Raw genomic sequence first — 18,007 nt, forward strand, 5'->3', positions numbered from 1 at the left:
CTTATAAATTTGCAATTACTGTTATAAATTGATGCACAATATTTGTCACCAAACCATTTTTAACTAGTACAAATACGTATGTTTGACGTAACCGAGTTTGAATAAATTTATAAAATTATCATAATTTATTAATAATTGCTCTAAGATAAATTTACTGAAGTGTGGAACTAAAGTTTATGTGCCCCCATAATTGGAGGTACAGCAGCTTCTTCAGAACCGAATCAGAAAACACCATAAAAAAATACATGTGGCCGAACATTCTAAGATGAAGGATGATATTGAAGGTACCGGGGTTGTACCTGTGCCGACTGTCTTATGGCAAGTCGTAAAGTCAACAAGTAAAACTTCTAAGCATAGGCGAACCTCATCAAACAATTCATTTGAAAATACAATAAAAGTATCAAATAGGTTTGACATATTAAATTTGACAACAGAAACATTAAATAGCAATACAGCTAATCAAACTGATGAAAACATCACAATGACTACCGCTAAAATACAAAGACCACCAACAATAATTGTGTATGGCATTACAGACTTCCTTACAGAGAAGTGATTTAAATACAATTATAGAAGAAACTTAAATCTATGCCGAATGACATCATCAGAATAAATACTAATTTACCAGATCAAAACAGGGCAGTGATATCACACATATCACATAAACCAGGAACTGTCTTATAGAGTCGTGATAAAAAATATACACCATACATATGACCATACATATGAATGAAATAAAAAATTAGAATTAGAGAAACTTAAGTTCCAAGTATGGAGTAATTAATGTGAAACAATACAAAACCAAGTTGCCCTTAAATATGTTTTTGTAGATTTAGAACCTGCAGAAAACAATGGCGAAATATATAAACTAAAAAAATTGCTTAATCATATAATTGTGGTGGAACCTCCTCATAAAAGGTCAAATATAAGGACACTAAAAATTATTGTAACCGACCTTTCGCTTGTGTTAAATGTGGTAGTCCTCATAAAACTTTAGCATGTAAAAAAAGAAAGATCTACTCCAGCAATATGTATTCTATGTGGTGGTACTCATCAGGCAAACTACAAAGGATGTCATTGGTAAGTCATTGTATTGTCTACAATGATTACTATAAACTACACAATTATAACTTTCAAGAAAGAAGACGAACCACGGGTAGAATTAAAATTACAAATACAACCAGATGGCCAATCGCTAATTCTTGCAGTGACATAGAAGCTATTCTGAAATATTAAAGTTACAACAAAATAACGAAAAAGAACAACACATTCAATAAATAATCTACATTTCAAGATTCCTTTCTATTCTTTCTATAATACTAATCACCCAGACAATACTGCACATGCTAGATCTGGTATAGTGATTAAAGACAGTATTTCACATTATACATTAACAAAATTTCAAGAAAATTACATACAAGCAAGTACAATATGTATTAATACATTTCCTTATGATATCATTGTCTCTTGTGTTTATTGTCCACCACGTCACAAAATGAAAACAGATGATTATGAAAAATTCTTTGATACACTAGGACAAAGATTTATAGTGGGTGGTGATTTTAATAGTAAAAACACTTTATGGGGCTCTAGACTTACCACTCATAAAGGTAAGCAGTTGGCACAAATGCTGTTAAACGAAAATTATTCATTCTTATCGATCGGAAGACCAACTTATTGGCCTATGGACAGAAGCAAACATCTTGACCTTCTAGATTTTTATATAATAAATGGCATTCCTGACTTTTACACCGGCATAGAAGATAATTTAGATTTATCATCAGATCGAACACCTATTATAGCAACAATCAGCACCATAGTAATAAGAGTGAAAAAAAATTAATGATCTTTTTAATAGTAAAACAAACTGGAATTAGTTTAGACAAGAAGGCAATCATAATTTAGACCTTAAAGTCAGATTGAAATCTGAATCAGATATAGAGAATAGTTACAATTTTACATAAATACTACATTACATAAATTTATTTTATTCATTTTACATAAATACTCTGAAAAAATCTGTACAAAATGCTACTCCACATGTTACATACAGCAATATAACGTTCAATATCCCAATGGAAATTAAAATACTAATAAGGCAAAAAAGACAAACAAGGAAAATATAGCAAAGGTCATGTAATCCAAGGGATAAAACAATCAAAACAATCAAAAGTTGAAAGTCATGCAGAACAACAGTGTGGCAGAATACATTACTAATCTTAATAGGTATGATTATTCGATATGGAAACCAATAAAATCTTTGAGGAAACCAAACCATTTTAACGCCCCAATAATAATAGAATCACCATCATTAGGTGAATGGGCCAAAAGTGACAAAGAAAAGGCAAATTTATTTGCAAATTATTTATCAAATGTTTTCACTCCAAATGGTGATATTATTGAAAAGATGATATAAAAAAGTAACACCAAGAGAAATAAAAGAGTTTATTAAGCTTGTAAACAACAAGAAAAATGCTGGAATAGATAACATAAAAGAATTGTCAAGAAAAGCAATTGTTCTGCTAACATATATTTATAATGCAATATTCAGTTTAGGATATTGGTCAGAATGTTTTAAAATTTCAGAAATTATAATGATTTTAAAACCAATGTTACATCTTACAGAACAATCAGTTTACTGCCAATTCTATCAAAATTGTTGGAAAAACTATCATTAGCAAGAATAAAAGAATATTTAAAAATAATACCTGATCATCAATTCAGATTTAGAACCCACCACTCCACAATACATCAATGCCATAGTAAATAGTATCCAAAAGAAAGCACTAGAATGAAAGGAATATTGTTCAGCAACCTTTATCGATATCAAACAGGCATTCGATAAAGTATGGCACAAGGGCTTACTCTTCAGAATAAAAAGTTCTTTGTCGCACAAGATATTTTTACTATTGAAACGTTACTTAAGGGGCACACCTAGTGTGAAGTTTAAAAAAAAAAATCGAATTTTTAATTTTTCCATATTTCGATAGGTTATACCTTTAAAAATAACATACCAACTTTTTGAGTCACAGCCATTTAAAGAGTATATATATTGTATATAGTATAACGATAATTTTATCTTTAAACGCGTTTTTCTCGAAACAGAATTTTCCGAATTTGCTGCAGTGATTACTCAAAAACAAATGATCCGATCACTATTGAATTTTTTTTACATGTTCCGTACAATGACCTATCGATTTTTTGATCTGTTAAAAAATCGAATTTTGGCAGACAAAAAACGATCAAAATTTTGGGTAAAATTCGACCATCTTTTTTAAAACGCCAATTTTTGATTTTTTATTTTTATCGTAGGTTATTGTTCAGACAATATTATCTAGTTTAACGAGATTGTTTTATTATGTTTTATCAACGGAGAAGGCTGCAATCACTGTAGCAGTGGAGGACCTTTTTTCTGGCGCCGCCGGAGATTGGAAATATTCAATATTTTATTTCAAAAATTTTACTGTGTATTCTCAAGATATGTATAAATATACTCTCAAAATTTTATAATAGATCGATTCACTAGTTTTTATTATTTTTTAATTCCCATAAATGACTTTTTTTAGGTTGTCACACTATTTGTGCCCCTTAACAAACAGGTTATTCAGAACTAGAGATAATTGGAACAGAAACATCAGAATTACGTAATATCAAGTCTGGAGTTTCACAAGGGAGTGTTTTAGGACCAATTTTATATCTCATATACATACATGACAGTAATGTAATAATTGGAACTTTTGCCGATGATAGAGTTGTCATGGGGACTTATAAAAGTGCATCCGTGGCTAAATAAGTGGAGATAAAAATAAAAGAAACAAAATCTAGTCATATAACCTTTACAACAAGCAACCTGGATTGCCCAAGCGTAAAAATAAACAACATAGGAATACCAAAACATGAGAGCGTAAAATACCTTGGAATTCATCTCGATAGAAAATTAAGCTGGTTGATGCACATTAAAATGAAAAGAAAACAGGCGTAGAAGAAGTTCAAAGAGTTGTATTGGTTAATTGGCTGGAATTCAAATATGTGTTATGAAAACAAAATCCTTCTATATTCGACCACGAAAAGTTACCAGGTCACTCGAACAAATATTTACTAAAATTAAGTGAGGAATCTTCTACTCGATGATTGAAAAAAAAATGGCCACACGATCTTAAATGAAATGTCAAAAAATAATAAAAGCGATATCTCATAGGAGATAATCTTATTAAATGCATATCATTTACACCAAGCATATTGTCTTAAAAAATTACATTATTTTGATCGGCAATAAACCTATGCAAAAAAAGTTAGTACAAATAAATTCTTCGGTTTTCTCACATCTGAACATGCCACATACAATCGCAGAATTGATTAATTTTCTAAATCCAGCCCCACAAATGGACATTGCTTGTCCCTGAGATTTTTTTTACGATCATGGCAAATGCCAATCATACCAGAATTTGTAACACCTTTTAAATTTTATGGTACAATCTGAGAGTGTCATTGGAATTTGTGGAAGAAGAACTGCATCTCCTCTAAATCTAGTGTGCATTTACCAATGCATAACTCGGAGGATTCAAATTACGCATTAGAATAATTGGTGAACCAATCTTCAATGGCAGTTTATGTGGTGGCATTAAAGGTATATATATTGAAACCAAATTGAAAAAACTCCGTTTGATAATTCATAATTTTATTTTTATTAACAACAGTATCTATTGTTTTGAAAGAGATGATATCGCCTGCTAATAACTGTTGTATCTTAAAATTTACCTCATCATCAACGTCAATATTCTTAGATTTCAATGTAGCCACTGAGCCTGTTAGATTCAAAAAATTTTTTCTGTATATTCGGACAAATACCATTTATCAATTAATTATTTTTTTGAAAAACAGTTTTGAATAATTTTTTTGGTACTATTATGCCTATGATATTTGGTTGCGTTCGTATTTTTTCATTTCCAATACCAATTAACTGTAACTTTTGAGATATTTGCACGAACCTTCGCTATCCTAATGATGAGTTTTTGATCTGCATTTATTGCTGCGATTTGTTCTGGCAATTGATAATCTATTTATCGACGTTTGCGTTTACATATCTAATCTTCTTGTTATGGATGTTCATTTTTTCGTGAAATTTTAATGTATTTAGCTATTAACTTCAAAACTGTAATATTGACACTTTTCATTCATTATTATTTGATTCTTAGTGAAACATGTATTACTATTAGGTTATGATGCCTAAGTACATGAATATTTTTTAAATTATACTCAAGCACAATCTATATAATGAACCTAATTAACTATTATCACAATCAACCGCTTTTTTGTATTTCTATAAATCAATATTCGATTATTGAATATATTTTTTATGCTTTGTTTATTAGATTTATTAGAAAATTTTGTTATAATTTTTTTTAGACTTGATTCAAGTAATTTATCTCTGATTAATATATGAACATAACATATCTTCAATCAAATATATTATATTTCATAAACTGTACTATTAATATATTAATTACAAATATATTTGGCTTACTACACTTTTCACCAATAACAATTCAATAACAGCGATTCGCACATCAATTCGCAATTGGCTAAATAAAAATTCAAAATAACTATTTATTTATTCAATAGTTAATAATATTCAATTTTCAACTGCTACCAACCGTCTTCATAGTTCATAGAAACGCATTATAAACTCTGTCATTTAAATTGTTCGTTGGTCGTTGGTCTAAACACGAAGAATTCTGCGATTTCTCGTAAAACTATCGAAAATTATTGAAATTACCAATAATATAATATTTCGGCTATAAATTGAGATATTTTATGTAGCTTATCACCTAAGTTGGAAATAGATACACGTGGCGAGCAAATCAAATTTTAAATGTGTTCAGTAGGCTTACACCGCGGACAAATATCATAATGCTAAATTTATATATATATATATATATATATATATATATATATTTGAATGGCCTTGAATTTGATGTTGATATATATGTTTAACTTGAGTTTAAAATTCGGGCGTAACATTACTAAAAATAGTATGAGAGTTTTTCCATACGTTTATCTAGCATCTTAGCCATCATTCAGTGGTAATCAAATTAACTATAAAATTGAAACTAAATAAGTTATATGTAAGAAATTTCTTAGAAAAACAATAATAGTAATAATAATAATAATAAAACACTTACAATTTTGTATCCTAATATAGCATATGAAACCATTATTAATCCATGGTATGAGTATGTGCACATTGATAAAATATATATTTTTTAACATCACAAATGGTAAAACACACTAATATCCATGATAACTTAACAAGTTATCGAAACTATGTATTCACTCTTCGGAGTTTAAGATAGAAATGTCACATTTTTCTTTAAAGCAGTTTTTAGCATGTGTTCAAATTTTATGGAAAATTTAAAAAGCGATGGGATCTTGTCATTTTTTAAGAAATTTTGACACGCTATTAAGAAACCACGTGTTTGTTTCGTTCAGGGCCGTACTGTCGAAGCGTTTGTTTATGACCCTGTCGTTATGCAATTGCAAAACAACTCCTCGGCAAATCTTCTTTTAATTAAGTTCTCTTCAAAATGTAAAATTTTAAGGTTGAAAAATCTATATTATGATTTAAATTTTTAATATTCTCATTCAACATCGTCTTAAATTGCTTCGGATTTTTTGAGTTGTTTTTCTGTTGATGAAGGCGTTTACTCAGGTTTTGGCTAGTTTCTTTAATATAAAAGATATATATTAGGTTGTCAAATATCTCCCTTGCGCTTTTTTGCTATTTGTTTAATACAACAACAAAAAGGCGGAAGGGAGATATTTGACCACCTAAAAAATAATATATATATATATATATATATAAATATATATATATATTTATATATATATATATATATATATATATATTTATTAGTACGACCCTGCCGTACCTCGTGATTGCCCTGCGTGATGCGCACGCATCAAGATGGCCGTCTCCGTCCTGTTTAAAAGAACCGGCCATCGAAGCAAAATGCCTCTTCTACCATCACGGCCAACAAGGAGAAACCAATACACAAATTGTATTGAATAATAATAAATAGTATTAATATACTTCAATGGTGACCCCGACGTGATATAATAGTTGGTGACGTGATAAAGGTATAATCATCTACCTGCGAATTTACTTAAGTGTATTATTCACGATTCAACTTTTATTTTATAAGAAGTGTTATTTATTTTTTTATTTTTTTGAACATTCGGTGACATTTTTTAATGAATATTTAATTTGTTTTTCTCAATTATTTGTGAAATGAGTGAAGAAGACAAGACAGTGAAATCAGAAAATCCAAACGACGCAAATGCAGGCGTATCACATGGAATTGCGAGGCCTATACCAACATTTTGGCATGAAAAACCTCAATTATGGTTCGCGATGATCGAGGCACATTTTAATCGATCACGAATAAAAGCAGAAGAAGTCAAATATGAATTTATATTATCATATGTAGATGACAAATTAGCCAGTGAAGTGGAAGATATAATATTAAATCCACCGAGCATTGAATGCAAGAACAATCCCGGATAGGTACCCAGTCAGGCTCATGAATGACTACTCACAACACTTATCAGGTTGTAACATATTTTCAATAATAGACCTCAAGAAAGCATACCAGCAGATACCTGTTCACGATGAAGATATTCCCAAGACGGCAATTACAACACCTTTTGGTTTATTTGAGTTCCCCTTTATGACATTTGGCCTACGTAATGCAGCGCAAACTTTCCAAAGATTTATGGACGAAGTAACCAGTGGATTAGATTTTTGTTTTCCATATATTGATGATATTCTAATCGCATCCAAAAGTGAAGAACAACATGAACACCATCTCCGTAGACTGTTTCAACGTTTAGTAGATTATGGTATAGTAGCAAACCCATCTAAATGCATTCTAGGCGCTAAGGAAGTTACATTTCTAGGATACTGCATTACGGAGCATGGCAAAAATCCCCCAAAAGAGAGGATAATCGTACTGTTAAATTTTCCAAAACCAAAAACCATAAAAGGATTACGGAGATTCTTAGGCATGATAAACTTTTATCGAAAATTTTGTCCGAATGCTGCTAGATATCAAGCAGATTTACAAGTTTTATTGTCAAAACCTAAATCGAAGGACACAAGCCAAATTGACTGGGATGAAAAGCTTACAGCAGCTGTCGAAGCTTGTAAGAAGAATCTCGCTGAAGCTACCTTACTAACGCATTCATTGCTTGATGCAGAACTTGCTTCATTTACAGACGCTTCAGACAAATCCGTGGGTGCAGTGCTACAACAATATACAAACGGTGAATGGAAAACTCTCGCTTATTCTTCGAAGGAAATTTTTGAAAAACAAAGAACGTGGCCAACGTACTACCGCGAGCTTTTAGCAGGGTATAAAGCATTTCAATACTTCATGGATCAAATTATTGGTCGTAATTTCATTTGGTTCACCGACCACAAACCACTTGTGTATGTTTTTCAGCTAAAACACGACCGCCTACCACCAGTTCAACTCAATCAGATAACATATATGTCACAATTCACGACAGATGTTAGACATGTGAGCGGGACAAAGAATATTCCGGCTGACTTGTTTTCTAGAATTGAATCAATTAGTTCTCAATGAGAAATTACCGAAATAGCAAAAGCTCAAAAGGAGGACAAGGAGCTTAAACAATATTCATCGATGAAAACTACATTACAAGTTAAGAAACAAAAATTCCAGGAACAAATTACTCCATATACTGCGACATATCTCAAGGAAGAGAACGACCATTCGTACATGTAAGTCTAAGAAAGACTTCGTTGGTAGGTTACATCTAAGATGTGTACACAACACTAGAAATTAGCACTAACATTTATACATCTAACTTGTCCACACTATGAATTTTTATTATTTTTTGTAAGATGTAAAAAGAAAAATGATAGTTTTATTTGAACAAAAATGTGAGTAAAATTAAGTAATTCTGCCACGACTTGTGGAATGTGCAAGCTCCGAGGCTTTAGTCTAAAGTTTAGTTTATGTTAGTGCTAATTTCTAGTGTTGTGTACACATCTTAGATGTAACCTACCAACGTTAATATCAACTGATGATGACATTAAATTGAATGTCGAAACGTTTGGAATTAAAGATTAATTTATAAATCTTTGCTTTTTATTTTTTGAAGTATCGCCCCACAAGAACTTACTCATATATCTCAACATCAAAATTAACAACTAATCATATATATATATATATATATATATATATATATATATATATATATATATACATATATCTGTGCGTGCGTGTGTGCGCGCTTGCTTGCTTGTATGGTTATTACTACTATATGCAGTATTTTTCATTATTTGTAAACTTTGTAACGTTAATTAATTAAAAGTATTAAATTATTAACAAAGATCTCATTATTTGCAGGCACTGTGATTATAAAAGTTTTACCTTCTATAGACACGTCCGCACTCGCCGACAGTGAATTAGACAAGTTAGTAACAGACACGTACAACAAAATGTCTGAAGTTTACGCTGAATTATCTGCAGAAGTAAACAAGGCGAATAATAATAGTCAGCCAAAGAAGTTATTGTAAAATTGATAAGTTACAATTCAATCCATTATATATATATATATATATATATATATATATATATATATATATAAAGCGAGAGGTTTTTCTTCAGATGGTGAAATAATATAATAAAATTGTTTCTTGGGCATCCATCCAGTAATTAAAAAACAGTTTTAATGAAAAATGTTTTTATTTATAGAGAACATACGTTTCGGGTCTGGATTTGACCCATCTTCAGTGCTACAATTAAATAATTCAGGGTTACAAATTAAAACAATATAAAAAAATACATAATTAACAGACAAAAATAAGTAAAACAATGTATATGAAAAGTATATATGAAAAACAACCATAAAATAAACAATGTAAAGAAACTCACCATACAAATAAACTTTGAAAAACAACACAAAAACACAAAATTGCACGAAAAATAAATAAAAGTGAAATAAAAAATTGATGAAACGTCGAGTTATGAAAAATTTTAAAAAAATTGTAAAATTAAAATGAATGATATATTTTATTATAAAAAAGCTTATTCCAAACGAACATGTTGTTAGTTTGGAAGTTGTATTACGAGTGTGTACGAGAGTAAAATGTGTGCGAACGTGTTTGCGGAAAATACTGGAAACTGTATCGTCATTGGTGAGAGAACGGGATAGAGAGAAATTTGGTGGTTCCATATTACGAAGATTTTCTCAACGATCATGCGCAGTAGGAACATAGTAAAAAATTTATACATGTGCAAGACATCCATAATCAAATCCCAAAAATATGTGAATGAAGAGAAAATTATTAAGAAAAAGTATAGATATTAACAGAAAAACGATAATAGTTATGGAACGATAAAAGTTACATAAAAAATTATAACATAACATATATATGTATATATAAACGCAAAACAATAAATGTAATATATGTATACACATACACATACACATATATGCATACACAAAAGAATATGTAGAATACATAAAAGAAATGTTAGGATGTATTGCGCATATTGAAAAAATTATTTGAAGCATCGCGGTAAATATTGCAAAGAGAAGCCGAATCAAATCGTTTGTTAATAGAAGGTAATATTTGTATGAAAATACTCTCAGCGAACTTCCTGCGTAAAATGTTAGATTCACGATGAATAACTCTTGGATTGGTGAAATTAAAAGAATGTTTAAATTTGGAGACATGCTCGGTGATCATGGTTTTATTTTGTTTTCTGTTCAAACTATTAAGTTCGTGTTGGCGCATTCTTTTTGAGAGAAATTGTGAAGTTTCTCCAACATAACAGCTTGAACAATCATTACAATCAATGACATATACGATGTTTGAAGTGCGGGAAATAGGGGTAGGAGTTTTTAAATTAGTGTATAAGTCTGAGAGAGTGTGTCCAGTCGAACACACTAGCTTCAGACCAACGGATGAAAAAAGTTTTTTCCATGAGTGGAAAAGGCAGTCAATGTACGGTAATGAGATGAAGGAATTGAGAGATAGTGAATTTTCAGGAGGCTTCACAAGGTTTTGTGAAATGATACTATTTTGTTGTGATTGGGAGGTAAATAAGGAAGCTGTACGGAATTTATTACGAAGAAAGGGTAATCTATTATTTATTACTGAGCGTAAAAGTTGTAGTGGATAGGAATTATTTTGAAGAGTAGAATATATCAAATTAATATTTTTTTCCCAATGTGATGGATGAGAAAGAAAGAACATTTAACAACTCCATTAATTTTTTAGATATTACTCTTTTCATAAATAACAACTCTATCACTACATGTTGGTATCAAAAATCCACTTGGTCTGGACGCTATTTAAACTACCATTCCTATCACCCCAAATCTACCAAGATTGCATCCATCATCAACTTACTAGATCATGCCATCCTTCTTTCTCATCCATCACATTGGGAAAAAAATATTAATTTGATATATTCTACTCTTCAAAATAATTCCTATCCACTACAACTTTTACGCTCAGTAATAAATAATAGATTACCCTTTCTTCGTAATAAATTCCGTACAGCTTCCTTATTTACCTCCCAATCACAACAAAATAGTATCATTTCACAAAACCTTGTGAAGCCTCCTGAAAATTCACTATCTCTCAATTCCTTCATCTCATTACCGTACATTGACTGCCTTTTCCACTCATGGAAAAAACTTTTTTCATCCGTTGGTCTGAAGCTAGTGTGTTCGACTGGACACACTCTCTCAGACTTATACACTAATTTAAAAACTCCTACCCCTATTTCCCGCACTTCAAACATCGTATATGTCATTGATTGTAATGATTGTTCAAGCTGTTATGTTGGAGAAACTTCACAATTTCTCTCAAAAAGAATGCGCCAACACGAACTTAATAGTTTGAACAGAAAACAAAATAAAACCATGATCACCGAGCATGTCTCCAAATTTAAACATTCTTTTAATTTCACCAATCCAAGAGTTATTCATCGTGAATCTAACATTTTACGCAGGAAGTTCGCTGAGAGTATTTTCATACAAATATTACCTTCTATTAACAAACGATTTGATTCGGCCTCTCTTTGCAATATTTACCGCGATGCTTCAAATAATTTTTTCAATATGCCCAATACATCCTAACATTTCTTTTATGTATTCTACATATTCTTTTGTGTATGCATATATGTGTATGTGTATGTGTATACATATATTACATTTATTGTTTTGCGTTTATATATACATATATATGTTATGTTATAATTTTTTATGTAACTTTTATCGTTCCATAACTATTATCGTTTTTCTGTTAATATCTATACTTTTTCTTAATAATTTTCTCTTCATTCACATATTTTTGGGATTTGATTATGGATGTCTTGCACATGTATAAATTTTTTACTATGTTCCTACTGCGCATGATCGTTGAGAAAATCTTCGTAATATGGAACCACCAAATTTCTCTCTATCCCGTTCTCTCACCAATGACGATACAGTTTCCAGTATTTTCCGCAAACACGCTCGCACACATTTTACTCTCGTACACACTCGTAATACAACTTCCAAACTAACAACATGTTCGTTTGGAATAAGCTTTTTTATAATAAAATATATCATTCATTTTAATTTTACAATTTTTTTAAAATTTTTCATAACTCGACGTTTCATCAATTTTTTATTTCACTTTTATTTATTTTTCGTGCAATTTTGTGTTTTTGTGTTGTTTTTCAAAGTTTATTTGTATGGTGAGTTTCTTTACATTGTTTATTTTATGGTTGTTTTTCATATATACTTTTCATATACATTGTTTTACTTATTTTTGTCTGTTAATTATGTATTTTTTTATATTGTTTTAATTTGTAACCCTGAATTATTTAATTGTAGCACTGAAGATGGGTCAAATCCAGACCCGAAACGTATGTTCTCTATAAATAAAAACATTTTTCATTAAAACTGTTTTTTAATTACTGGATGGATGCCCAAGAAACAATTTTATTATATATATATATATATATATATATATATATATATATATATATATATATATGCATCTGCAAAATAGCTGTGATCTTCCGAGTTTTGTGAATAAATTATCACATTCAATATTACCAGGTAATTTATTATAAAAATCAGGTTGTCTTATTTGATGTAAGAGATATTAATGTGGTACCATATTTAGATCTCATTTTGTAATTTAAGTCATAACTTTAAAATAGTTTTTATTTGTGTAAAGTATTAGCAAAATCAATTTGTTTAAAATTCTATAATACACTTCTACTGATTTTGGTTTCAATTATTTTTATTTGTTTATATTAAAAGAGTGTTGGTCGTCAAACAGAGCAGCCTGTAGTTTTTTGTCTATTTGCAAATGTCAGAAACTACTGAATAATTAATAACTTTCTATAAGATAAGTTATATTAATATTCCAAAAATTGAAAATGAATTTTTTTGCATATCTTTACGCTTTAGAGGTTTCTGAATTGTGCATAGAACTTGACTTGGCGCAATTGTTTACACGCCGTATGGATTTATCTTTACACGCCTGTAAAGTAAATACCACTCCCTTATGTGTATAATTTTTTTTTTTTTTTTGTTACAATTTATTTTTGTTAATCAAGACTTTAATGTCTTATTTACAAAATTGATATAAGCAAATAAACAAAATACAAAAAACAACAAAAAATGCAATAAATTGAATATAAAATGAAAAAAGTTAAAAGAAAATTTAAATTAAAATAGTAATACAAAAATAATAACATAAATGAACGATGACGTGATGATGTATGCCGCGTACTACGTCAGGGCGCGTGCAGACATTGGGCTAGGTGTTTGGTAGATCGGAAGGCCATTTCTTGCTCAATCTTCTTATCGGTCTGTGAATCGCTTGAATTGTAGGATTTGTATGCTGGATTAATTTGTTGTTGAAAGATGAACTTCTAATCTTGATCATTTCGTTGACTGTTGAGATTTTCAAATCCTTATGTAGGCAAAAATTCGAAATATATCAAGGCGCGTTAGTAAGGATACGCAGAATTTTATTCTGGCACCTTTGAATGATGTTTATGTTAGATTTGCATGAGTTCGATTCCATAAGTCCAAATGGGCACTATGATAGTTTTGTACACAAGATGTCGCGATTTTTTATGGTTTTTAATATGTTTTTATGTTTTGATTCTTACAACAACATTTGCAGTGTTCCGCGGCCAAAACTGCAAAACTGAGATCATGTCTAAAAAAACTGTAAATCCACGGTTAAAAATGTGGAGTTCGCAACACTGGTTCGCACTGACTGCGAGACATAAAAGCAAGTATAGTTCAAGGTGCAAGGTTCAAGTAGCATAGTATATTCAAGGTACGGAGTGCAAAGGGTGCCAAAAGTGATCTAAAGAAAGGATGATCTATAAATATTTTCATTGTGTAGGCTGTGTTAAAAATAATATGTTTAGGGAGAAGCAGTAGTCCTGAGTTTCAAAATTCTAAAATTAAAAAAAAAATCAATTAGATTTTTTCAAACTTTTGAAACTCTTCAATCATCCACCATTTTACCTGTCAACAAATTTACCAATGTCTACCAATTAACATGCCAAACTGTTTATCTGTCTACATATTTGCCTAACTACCAGTTGTCCTGTCAACCGTTTTAATTATTCTCGAATTTACCTGTCCACCAAAAAAATAAAAATTAACCGAAAAAATAAAAATAATTAGGAGCGGCCAATCCTTATCACTTATATCAAAACTTGTCAGGAAATTTACCTAACAATTTCCCAGATATTCATGGCAATCGGATGTATGGTTTGTGAAAAAAGATATAAATACTATTAAATTTTTGTTGGTGGACAGGTAAATTGGAGGATGTAAAATGGTAGACGGTACAACTGATATATAGACCAATATGCTGACAGATAATACGGTAAATTGGTAGACATGTATAACGGGTTGACAGGTAGATTAGTAGACATGTAAAATGGTGAATTGATAAACAGGTTGATAGGTAAATTGGTAATCAGGTAAGTTGATAGACAGGTAAATTGTTGAACAGGTAAATTGGCGGACAGCTAAATTGGTTGACAGCTGTACTGGTGGATATGCTTACTGGTGGACAGATGAATTAATGGATAAGTAAATTGGTGGACTGGTAAATTGGTTGACAGGTAAATTGGCAGGTAAACTGGTAGAGAGGTTGACAGGTGGATTGAAAGACAAGAAAACTCGTAGACTCAATATAACAAATATGAATTTTTGTTCGAATTCAAAGTAAAACACAGCGAAGTAGTTTCATAATATGTATTGTTAATTTTAAGTTAGATTCAATAGATGTTTTCATCTAACCTCTGAAAAGGACCAACTGAATCTTTATTCTGGCAAAGGCCTAACTAAACAATATTAATTAAATATGTGAATTAAGTTCAAAAAACAATTTTACGAGAGATAAATTAATAAATTATAAATGCTTATTCCAACTCTGCTGATGAATATTTTTGACTAAATACCAGGTCAGGATCATATACAGTATTATACCTGTGAAAAATGTACCCATAAAATTTATATTTTGCTTTGGTTGAATAATGTAGCTATTATTTCTTGAATAATGTAGCTATTAATTCTGTTAAAATTAAATATAAGACATTGCACCCGTGTGCCTCCTGACCGTCTCATTTTACCCGCAAAATTTTTGAAAAACAGCAATAAAGCACATTTCTATAATAATGTAATAGCAAGTAGTTTTACTGATCATAGTCAGATAGTTGTTTGTTTGATATGTGTTATTTGTTGTAGTATAATTGATTTGGATTTCACAAAATACAAATCAATTATCGGGGGCACAAAGTCAAATTGTACTTTTGTGGCCCGCCCTACTCTATAAATGCATCCATTTGTATGTGAATACGAATCATTCGAAATATTTTTTCTTCAACTATATCTATATAATAATTGTTTTATTAAAAAACGAATCTTCTATATCATTTAAGGTGTACTTTTTTGTATTGCTTTCATGAAAAATATGTCGCTTCAGATAAAGCGTAAGTATATATGAATGCAGATCAATATCGATATGAATTTTTAATTTTAAATTTAACAGTCATGGTTCCTTTAATTGGTCTCATTATTATAAAAAGAATTACGACTTCCGATATTTATTGAAATAAAAGTTTGTTTGTATAAACGAGAATACGTGTTCTAACTTTGTGTGTAAATCGATCATATAATTGTTAATATTTCATATAATAGAAGATATATGATGTTATAGTAACATTGATTTATGTATTAAGGATCAAATAGTTATGCAAGTAATATGGATAGTAATCTTTTGTTTAGCAAATCATTTCTAACACTCATTTTCAAAATAAAAGAATTAATTTCAGTACTTATTAATTGATAGGTATAGTAGCAGGTGCAAAATGAATAATCATTTTATAATTCCCTTTAAGATTTTTTTTCGGTAAATTGATTTTTTCGGGGTCACAGGCGATAAACAAAATGCTATAATTGTCAAATTTAACTCAAAATTAATAATACGCTTTACAAAACTAATAAAAATAACGTATTCCTAAAAATATGATTAGGGTCTCTTAAACTAAACCCACAACCAAACCAAACCAAAAAACAACTAACAAGGAAAGAAAATACTTTTGTTATGAATTTTCAATCATTGCTGTTTATCTTCTGATAGCGACGTAGTAAGAATCAAAGTGATGGCTAGATTTACATCTATTACCCTTTACTTTCAAATATTGTTGTTAAAAAAATCTTAACAGTACTTTTATATATAATAGTAAATAATAAATAGTAGTCTTCCCGAAGACAGGTCCATATTATGAGAGCATCACAAAATCAACGATTATTATATTGAATATATTATTTATCATCTCGATTTATGTCAGTGAACGTTTTTGAATGAATTTTCATTGAGATTTTTCAAAGTTAATAAAAAAGCTTACATCTTTATTACCTGATTGCGTCGGTTTTTCTCCATGCCTCGCGTCGGTACCTGGACCACCAATCCTCATCTACTTCCTAAGACTTTTCACAAAATCAGTCTCACTACAACTGGTCTCTTGGGTTGGTACCCAAGCAACATGGCTCCCGGTAATCTCAGAGTCTCGCCATATGGCATCTCAGCAACGGTCGCCTAATTAGTTTTTGGCATAGGCTAGTCTAGCCGTTTCGAAGATACGGGGCTAAAAGTGCCACAAACGGTAAATTAGTTTTTGAGGGAACGGAGCGTCCGATTTTAATAATTCAAGAAGCATTTTATTTGTATTGACAAGATGAACAATAACTGATTAAATTTTCATGAAGGCAGGTTTAGCGGTTTCGGAGATCTAGTGAAGAAAGTAAAAAAAAGCCATTTGTCGGTCAAAACTGATCATTAGGCATATGCACATCAAATTATCAGATATTTTATAGAGATTTTAACAATAAGTATAAATTTTGCTTACATTTCGACGGATTCCGTATCAATATTTATCCGTTAGACGGCGACGCGGCGCTTACGCGCTTCCATGTTTCGTCTCTATGCAGTTAAACCAGTACGAATGCTTTGAAAAAAAATTCAGAATTTCCAAAATATTTCAAAATAAAGAAAACATTTTTTTCCCAAGAGTTTTTTTTTTCTAAAAAAGTAAATTTTTGTCAAAAATTTTTAGTTTCTCAATAATCTATTTTTTTTCAAAATTGTTAATCTTTAAAAGAAAAAAACTTTTGGTACGGAAAGTTTCAGCAATTTGCCTTAAAACACGATGCCATGCGCCCCACTAGTTGAATTATTCAAATCGGTTGATCTGTGCACCCGAAATCTTAGACGAAAAATTGTATCCCACATTCGTATTTTCTAAAATGTTCAGAAACCGTCGAAACATAAAGATATGCAGATATTTTCAAATTAGATTTTTGGAGACTACAATAACTTACCCTGCGGAAAGTTAAAATAAATTGTGTAGGCAGAAGTATGAAATAAAAAGAAATA

The 18,007-nt window shown here is 30.3% G+C and overlaps 1 protein-coding gene across 1 annotated transcript in view; it reads left to right on the forward strand.

Moving 5' to 3' along the window:
• LOC113372986 (1-acyl-sn-glycerol-3-phosphate acyltransferase beta-like) overlaps nucleotides 1-9,649 on the forward strand; it is a 55,925-nt gene extending 46,276 nt beyond the window's left edge. The window contains exon 6 of the mRNA XM_026613323.1: nucleotides 9,435-9,649. Within this exon, the coding sequence (XP_026469108.1) occupies nucleotides 9,435-9,604 (170 nt within the window). The 3' untranslated portion in view covers nucleotides 9,605-9,649. The remainder of the gene's footprint in view (nucleotides 1-9,434) is intronic.
• Nucleotides 9,650-18,007: the final 8,358 nt, after the last annotated feature.

The sequence above is a fragment of the Ctenocephalides felis genome, unplaced genomic scaffold (genome assembly GCF_003426905.1).
Source record: "Ctenocephalides felis isolate EL2017-DRISC unplaced genomic scaffold, ASM342690v1 CF-g0.4_SCAFFOLD_01604, whole genome shotgun sequence".
Taxonomy (NCBI): Eukaryota; Metazoa; Arthropoda; class Insecta; order Siphonaptera; family Pulicidae; genus Ctenocephalides; species Ctenocephalides felis.